The sequence below is a fragment of the Patella vulgata genome, chromosome 1 (genome assembly GCF_932274485.2).
Source record: "Patella vulgata chromosome 1, xgPatVulg1.2, whole genome shotgun sequence".
Taxonomy (NCBI): Eukaryota; Metazoa; Mollusca; class Gastropoda; family Patellidae; genus Patella; species Patella vulgata.
Genome location: NC_065879.2, coordinates 66534202 through 66543323, shown reverse-complemented (window position 1 = coordinate 66543323; position 9122 = coordinate 66534202). Strand labels below are relative to the sequence as shown.

At 35.5% G+C, this 9122-nt stretch overlaps 1 protein-coding gene and 1 long non-coding RNA gene across 5 annotated transcripts in view; both read left to right on the top strand.

Annotated features, from left to right (window-relative positions):
- Window positions 1–3085: 3085 nt before the first annotated feature.
- On the top strand, window positions 3086–4913 carry LOC130010566 (uncharacterized). Its single transcript, XR_008785882.1, has 3 exons — window positions 3086–3149; window positions 3766–3926; window positions 4148–4913. It is a non-coding gene; the product is annotated as an uncharacterized LOC130010566 (long non-coding RNA).
- Window positions 4914–5060: 147 nt separating this feature from the next.
- The window catches only part of LOC126826920 (CD109 antigen), a 29988-nt gene continuing 25926 nt past the window's right edge, over window positions 5061–9122 (top strand). For 2 of the 4 annotated variants that reach the window (XM_050556094.2, XM_050556097.2), the window contains exons 1-7: window positions 5061–5567; window positions 6209–6279; window positions 6851–6976; window positions 7107–7146; window positions 7591–7675; window positions 7970–8123; window positions 8813–9046. In XM_050556094.2, coding sequence (XP_050412051.2) covers window positions 5414–5567; window positions 6209–6279; window positions 6851–6976; window positions 7107–7146; window positions 7591–7675; window positions 7970–8123; window positions 8813–9046 — 864 coding nt within the window. In that variant the 5' untranslated portion in view covers window positions 5061–5413. Of the gene's footprint in view, window positions 5568–6208; window positions 6280–6850; window positions 6977–7106; window positions 7147–7496; window positions 7676–7969; window positions 8124–8812; window positions 9047–9122 lie in introns of those variants that run through there. The other 2 variants (XM_050556069.2, XM_050556078.2) reach the window with 2 other exon arrangements.

The following is a 9122-nucleotide window of genomic DNA, read 5'->3' as shown; positions in this document are numbered from 1 at the left end:
AAAAAAGTGGCCTTGGCGCACCGAAGATGTATTGCGCATGCGACAAGTATAAAGTTAAAGGGCAAGTGTATTGTGAATCTTATCTACAAAAGGGTAATCTGTTTTTCAGAAAATAAGTAGGTGGTAGCCGATGTCGTGTCCTGGGATGTAGTTTTTAGCTAAGCATATGCACGTACTTAACTTGCCCTAACGCCTTGTTCAGTGATGCATCAAATTTTAGTTATAAAATAGCCTTTTGGAGTCTGAAATGCTAATGTTGCCTATCAGAAAAGATAAGAAAACGATGACCCGGTAACAGGGCCGTAACTGCTCAGGGCAACTCGGGGGTGCTGTAATATTGACGGACAATGTATATCTATTTTTTTATGGTTGAAATTGTTTTCACGGGGGGGGGGGGGGCGAAACTTTTTGCAGGGGGTGAAAAGCCCCTCCCCCCCCCCTGCGCCCCTCTAGTTACGGGCCTGCCCGGTAATCTAACATTTATGATTAAAATGGGTGGATATTCAAATTTTATTACACTGATGATTTAATATAATAAGGACCTGCCTTTCATAACGGTATGCAAGTTTCTCAAATGTTGACCCCATTCGAAGTTCTTCTTTAGACCGTCATTAGTTCAATAGAAACTTTTACGTTTAGAAGCCTTAATATAAACTTCTTCCTAGTGTTAGTAAAATAAAATAAAAAGCACGTGATATTATGTAACCAATATAGCCCCTGCCCACATTCAAATCAGAACTTTAACTGGCGAGTCTAAAGATAACGCATCAACTGATCAGTGCTCTAGAAATGAGTTTTCTTGTAATTGACATCATCGAAGAGAACACGCCAACAATAGTGTCCTTTGATCAATAGTGACAACTTTCCTGTCAAACAGCTGTTACATATCGGTAAACAAGATAGACATTTTACTTTATTCCAATGTCAATATTGGTGTTCAAAATATACATGCCAATCTTTGAAATTTGACAATATATGATTAAATTAGAAATTATAGAAATGTGTCCAAATGTGAAATGTAATACCCTACCGAGGGTAACCTGGATTCTCATTGTAGTACGGTTAATTTAAGTGATGCATAGCTTCTAAAGTCTAGCGATAGATTGCCTGTGCTGTATTCGTATACTGTTTGTTTTGTTGGGTCGTTAGAGACCGGTAACGCCACCTAAAAGGAACAAAGTAAGCCCCAGAAGAAATGAAATGCATTGCAATCGAAAGTAAACCTTTAGCTCAACGGGAGTGTACTGCATCCAAAATCGTGTTTTTCGTCAATGTTGCAGCAATTATATACCGTTAAAACTATACTCTAAACGCATGTTAACATATAATATAATTGAAAATATAATAATAAAAATATTTGAAACAAGCGAAGAGGATTATTATTACTTTTTTTTATCTATGATACATACATAATGTGGTGGTGTGAAATAAATGCAAACATAAATGTATCCCAAGTTACATTTGTAAAATAATTTAAACGTTTTGAATGAATTTTTAACCAGGGTGTTTTTGATTGCGCATGGACTGATGCACAATATTTAACATTTATTCTAGCCTGCTGGGACTTTAAAATATTTAATTTTTTTTTTCATAATGATTCGAAACACCATCGCTGCCCAGTGTTGCTGCTGGTCCATAACTTGTCGGTTCGCGGTGTCGACAAATGTCATCCTTGTTGTCAGTGTTATCGAACGCATAACTTAACCCACAGGATAGTAAGTTAAAATAGACATCGACTGACAACCAATCGATGCCCGTTTTTTCTTTAAAATAAAATGATTCATTTTCGTTTCCTTTTTATTTCGGCTTCAAGACACCGACCAAGTAAGTAACCACCATATTTTACAAATTGAAAAAAAAGAACAACCCCTGAAAATAGCAGGGAAAGGGAGACATTTATTTTACCAATTTGTTTTGTTTTTTGTTTTTTATTTGGAATAGTGTACTTCTGGATTATATGTTACATCCCAAATAAAGTTGCCCTGTAGACTAAATTGGTGCCCAATGCAACTAGATCAGGTCTCATAACGATATGACCCAATCCAAACCTGTGACAAACGGGGTATTGTTTGTTATAACAATTAAGCAAAATAAGCGCATGCAATGTGCTATGAAAGAAAACTTGTCCGGACAGCAGAATTTCCGCCTACTCTTTTTCGAACTCCAACTGCAATGGGTCCTTTTACGTGCACGCTGATTTACAAAACACTGTTCCTTGTCATGCAATCGGTCCATTACCATTTACTTTCTGTACCAACGCCGGGGTAGAACCCCAGATCTACTGGTAATGTATCGGCACCTAACGAACGAAGGTAGCGTGGATCCCGGCATTGAGGGAACGAGGATGTAATACAATGGTCAAGCTGTACAATATAAATGAAAGTTAGAAAAAGGTTTTTTTTTTTTTAAATTTAGCATACATGTCGGTTTTGTTTCATTTCGAAATATAAGTTTACACAACTTTTATTGTGTTATGGTTTAATTGAATTTTAATGATTTATATTTGACCCTCCATGTGGACCCTCACACCCGACACCCACTCACCCCATTTGAGAATCATTGCTCTTTCGTATAGATCGTTACCTTTAAGAAGCATTAGTAGAACATTTTATAGATAGGTTGGGCTTATACAATCATCCAATCTACTACTAACTTGAATGGTATCTGTAAAGCATAAAGTTTATTTTAACTAGTGGGCGTAAATTTTGCACACGTTTTATTTTAAATACAGATATTTCAATTATTTTATTTATTTATTTTATAGTTCATCCAGATTTTCCGGCGTGGTTTCCCCTTGTCAGTGATGCAGGACGGAGGGCCTGACAAGGACAGCTGTCTAGTCCTTCGGATGAGTCGAAAATCCGAGGTCCCGGGCAAAATTTCCCACATAGCACACTGTATGGCGTATGCCCGTCTTCATTAGCCCAGTATAGGAGCAGAACAGTAGGACGTTAACCCCCATTTCATTTCATTTCATTTATTTATTTTACATATATAGGCAAATAATTATATTTGATTTGTTTTCTAAATTTTACACCGCATACTGTATTTCTAATATTGCTACAGAATTCGGCTGATATAAATTTCAGAATGATAGCTGTTAATAGATTCCCCTTATTTCTTCTGCTGTTATGGATACGTTCATCAGAGTAAGTTTTATTTATCTTCAATAGTTTCAGCTAATGCTATAAAATGAAAAAGACGTATTTTTCGTTAAGTTTAACAGTCACGGGTTAAATTACTTGTTTTGAAATATGAAGATGAAATAAATGAAATATTTCTTTAATTTTAACAAGGTTACTTTGTCAATAACAGATATAAATTGGACTTATTAGTAACTTCTATTCGCATACGACTATAGGCATGTTTACCGGATGGGGGCGGGGGGTGGGGGGGTGGATGGTCGAATGGTTAGCACGTGCGAGCTGTATCATAAGGTCTGTCATTGCGCCAACTGGCGTGGTTTCGATTCCCCTGTTGTACGTGACAAAGAATAGGATCGCATGTCCAACCTCGTGGGTTTTCTCTCGGTCCTCTGGTTTACTCCCACTGCTAAAGACCTAGTTTGTGTCGAGTGGACGTTAACCTCTCCCCCCCCCCCCCCCCTCTCTCTCTAGCCTGTATGATGCCTGCAGAATAAATTCCAACACACTGGAATAACTTGCATTTATCGAGGAATACCGATTTGAATGACTACTTTTATATGTGGAGCATAACAGAATTTGATTTTATTAAACAGATACGGTTAATTTATTTTTAATATAGATGTAACAACGGGAAATACATATTTCTCCTACCTAAAGCTGTAAGACCGGGTGTGGATTATATTTTTTCTGCCCAAAACCTGGGAACAGAATCAATTCAGATAACATCAACATTGGAGGACCAGGATGGCGTCGCATGGGCTTCACAAAACGATGTTTTAGGTGAGTAAATGCTGTTTTTGCTAACATTCCGAATAATTAAAGTTCTTAAGGAAAAAATAGATCTCACGTAAACTCTCTTATACCCACTCCCTTCCCATCCCATCCCATACCATACCAGACTACCTGCCCACATTAATTAAAAAGCTGAGCTATTCACCTGTTCACACTCAATCGGAAATTATTTGGTAAAGCCGAGTTGCTAAATTTTTATTTATTTATAGCGACAAGGAAAAGGATACTGCTTAGAGTAAGTGTTAATATACTTATCATTCACCTAATTTCTTATGCGGATGCTACGTGAGGGCACTATAGAGATTCATTTTTGAATATAGGTATCAAATTGTCTTCAAGCCTTTTTACCTTTCGCTAACGTAGAATTCATTACTGCTCAATAAAATATCTAACTGCTTGCTACTCAGTTGACAATATTAAATCCATTTTATTTTTGATCGATCAAATTATCCTAAGCATGTTACATACCAATGACAGTATTCAGTTGTCATTCTGAGATCCATAATTCAGCTGCCATTCTGAGAACCATAATTCGCGGTCAGCTGTGGCAGTCAATTTTATTTTTAGTAACACGGCTTGACCAATCAAAAATAAGGGCTTCCCCCACGCGATGTCATTGACCTCATTTCGTGTTACTTCCGGTCCCACGAAGATGATGATCGCCAAGTGATATAGCGCTTTAAGTTTGATTTGTAATTTATAAGGCTGTAAAATGACCAATTTAATTACATCGGTAGCTGAATAATGAACAAAAATGATCGTTGGCAATAAAACCGACGGGACGTTTTGGAACTAGTGAGTATTGTGAGATGATAGCAGACGAAATGTCTTGAACGCGTGAAAACAACATGGCGGGTGAGTAACTTTGTATAATCAAGTTTTATTTTAATCTCTTCAAGTGCCTGTGGTATTGATATAAGATCATCACTGTATCCGTAAGCTTAGGTCGCAAGGGCTAATTGACCAAATATTTAAATTCCTTCCCAAAAAATTCACTTCTATATAGACATAAACATTTTTTTAAAAAAAAAAAACACAACCTTTCTTCTCTATTCAATTGTGCCAAGCCAATATGCACCTTAAAGAATATTGAAAATAAATATTTTGAATAATAATATGATACGTAGTGCAAATGGCGTAGTGTTCTGTTCAGATTGTGCGTGCAACCCATTTAGAGACGAAACAGCCAGTTTCTAGTCTGCACCATCTATTTTAAGCCCCAGTGTGTGGGCTTTAAGGCTTTAGACTGCAAGGTCTCTCATTGTAGGTGACGCAAGGAGCTGTGTCGTCTGCCACTCTGCCTAACCTCGTTGGTTTTCTCTGGGTCAACCGATGTCCTCCCGCCGTTAATGGCCCCTACCCTCAAGCGAATTTTTGAAATATTACGTTATTCCCGAAATGATATACAGTTCGTGTTGAGTACACGTTAAACTCCACTCCTCTCTTTCTATCTCCTTTTTCAGCCTCCGTCTAACATGAAACCCACATCTGATGATTACCAATTTCGACTGAGAATAAACGGAACAGGTGGAGCAACTTTTAACGAATATTCTAACCTGAACTTTAGACATGACAACATGGTTGTTGTTATACAGACAGATAAGAAAGTTTACAAACCAGGTCAAACAGGTAAAGCTGTACAAATTTAGAATAAACAAATAGATCGACGATGATCACCATCAATTCCTTGTGAATCTTTGAAGGGCCATTTATCGCGAATACGACCGCGAACATGGCGATCGAATTTGATAACTGGTTTATTTTGTATAACTGAGAGAAGGAGCACAGCAGTGTTACTAAACCAATTCCGTTTCTAATTTACAAAACGATTAAACACAAACGACCCAGAATAAATTAATTAATACATTGTCATGAGTCTAATAGACTAGTATCTTAAACGAAAAGTTTTAAGTTTAGTAAAATGTATTCGCTTGTATTAATGGAGACACGGTGGCTTGGTGAATAGCACACTTTTCCAAGTTCATTTGTCATTGTCAAGAAAATAAAGCGACCAGATCCCCTGGCAGTTGAAAATCGAAATTAAGGAGCAAGCGGCAGGTATCCTGTCAGGGTAAAATGTCCGTTAAAATACACTGCTTGGTGAAAGGTAAAGCATTAAAGCCCATTAATTTTCATTTCTTAACTGCTGTTATGAATTTGGTTGCAGATCATAACATGTTAACGTCGATGTATTCCAAATCAAATTAGGCAATATAAACTTATCTTCAATTTTTGATAAAATATTTTAATTATTGTGTTTCTTTCCCCAGTAAAATACAGAATATTTGCTATTCTTCCTGCTTTAACAACATTTATGGGCAAGTTTGATGTTGTAATTGAGGTAATTAATTTATGCTTCAAAAAAAGATATAAACACTATCCATCTGCCCGTTCGTTGTCCCGTGAGAACTAGGACGTGGTGATGAGTAGATTTGCGATTTTCTCTGGGCTGGTAACCCCGGGTATATCTTCTGCCAAGTAGCCTGCTAGATCGTAAATCCGGGACCAAATCATAACCCCCGTTAACTATAAATGGCGGATTTCGTTACGGGGCAGGATATGCTTATTATTTTTAGAACACATGATACCACTTCTCATTAGATGAGTGGTCTAACGCCCACGCTGTATACCATAAGGCGGTAAAAATCATGTAAGCCAAGGGTACGATCCAGTGGTTGTACTTGGTAAGGCCTGGAGTCGTGGTTTTCTGTATGTATTCCGGCCCCATCCCCTGTGCGCAAACGAATTATTGATACAACATTTTTACAGTATGATAATCCCAACGCTTACTGTTATGTCCAAACACTTCAAGTAAGGGTATTGATGTCAATTTTAAGAATAAATTATTGTATAAAATAATAATAAAAAACACTATAGAAATTTTGTTTGATTTGGTATTGATCTATTTTTAGAATCCAAGAAAAAATAAAGTAGTGAGGTTTGAAAGGAATGGAGACCTGTTTGGAGTTCTTGAAGACGAATTTATTTTGTCGTCTGAAGCCTTATTTGGTGACTGGAAAATAACTGTGACTACAGATGTAGGTATTACTTACATAATAACTGATTAATATTTAATGCAAAGCAAATTACACATATTAGCTATAAACTTGTATTATAAGAACGCTAACGTTGTGATTGTTAAATGATTCTATATTGTTTTATTTTTAGCTTGTTCGGGAATCAAAAAGTTTTAGTGTTGACAGATATGGTAAGTAATTAAGTTATTAGAAAAACAAAAGTATTTTCATAGAAAGAAACGCTGCAAGTATAGATACAACTCCACTCACCTTTAAGTCTATGTTTGTTTTGGAGGCCCATCGAACAGTATTCATAAATCGTGTGAAGCATGCGGAACCCTTTCTATACTTAACAGAAAATGAGTGCAATGACTATTCATATATGTTTTGTTTTACCGCCACCCAGTTTGAGTTGGAAAATAAGACTAATAGACGATTTTAGGTTCGAAATTCTATAATTATGAAGAAAATAACTTTGTTTCTTGGGTTGAAATGAGATCCTTAAAATTGTGCATTGACTTGCAAATCTTTTGCATAACACACATTTCCACATTAATGTTCCTATCCGTCCCTATTAACGCCGTGTTAGATTATGTTATGTTTGTTGTCTTCGCTGGCCGAATTGAACATTTCAGTACTACCACGAGCTGAAGCCACTGTAACCTTACCTTCACATATAGTAATAACAGAACAAAGCGTGAAAGTAAAGGTAGCAGGAAAGTAAGTTTTATTTTATCCTGTTACACAAGGTTCGATATAGGGACCCTTCTGTTGTGTATATGTGCAAACAGTTTAGTAAGAGCATAAACAAAGCTGCAGGTCATTGAATTACGCCATATATCCCCTTTTAATTTTTGGTTTAATGAATTACAAATATATTTTGCACTTTCTATCAACTAATGTTTTACATATTATATCTGAACAATAAAGAATGTTTAAAACCCGATTTGATTACTCTTTAACGTGTTATTCTTTTAAGTCTTAAATGTTAACCTTTTTATAATATTTTTGTAGGTACACACATGGAAAACCACTTGAAGGGTCGGCTACTTTGCGATTAAAAGTCGATGCGTTTTACACTGGTTATACGTACGGACGAGATCCCATAACAAATTTATATGTAAGATTCCCAAAGAAAATACAGCCCATTTTAGAGTATAATTTAACAGTAAGTAAAGTAAGAAAAAACTACATTAATACTGTATTGGAAATATCAAACGATACAGTGCATATTTTAATCTCTAGAAGAAATGGGCACCATATACATGTAGTTTTTTTTAATTTGTTTGTAAAATTGTATGCTTGATAATTACGAAAAACATCAAACGGACATTAAATTTATTTTCCTTTTTTTATTCGACCCCTATTTTTACCCCAATGATATACTAGCATTGGAAGTATTTTAAATGTATATTACATTATATTTATATTAAATTTGTTATTAATTTTGTTTGTTCTATGTTTTAGTTAGTTGATAAATAGTGTATTGTTATATTTGTTGTTCTATATTTTAGTTAGTTGATGAGTATTGTATTTTACTATGGATTGTTCCATATTTTAGTTAGCTGTTGGACTTTGTATTTTACTATATAACCTGTTGTTCTATATTTTAGTTAGCTGATGGGCATTGTATTTTACTATATAATCACTTGTTCTGTATTTTAATTAGTTGATGGACATTGCTGTATAATCATTTGTTCTATGTTTTAATTAGTTCATGAATAGCGTATTGCTGTTTAATCTCTTGTTCTATATATATTTTAGTTAGTAGATGGATGTATTGCTTTCAAATCTTTTGTTCTACATTTTAGTTTGTTGATGGGTAGTGCATTCTATGTAATCTGTTCTACATTTTAGTTAGTTAACGGAGAAGCTAGTGTTACTCTGACTTTGAATGAATTAACAGCCATTACTGATACATCAAGTTTAAACTCCAAAACTTTAGTAGCCCAGGCCAATGTAACAGACATAGAGACAGGCACGGTTTATGAATCTAAAGACGCGAAGAGTGTCTTTAAATCCACAAGAGAGGCTATACAGTTTGTGATGGATCCCCAGAACTTTAAACCCGGGGTTAATAATTCTTACTACGTAAGTATGTTGGTTAATGAAAATAGTCATGGTTATATTTTTTCCAGTCATTAATCATGTTAACTACTATCACATA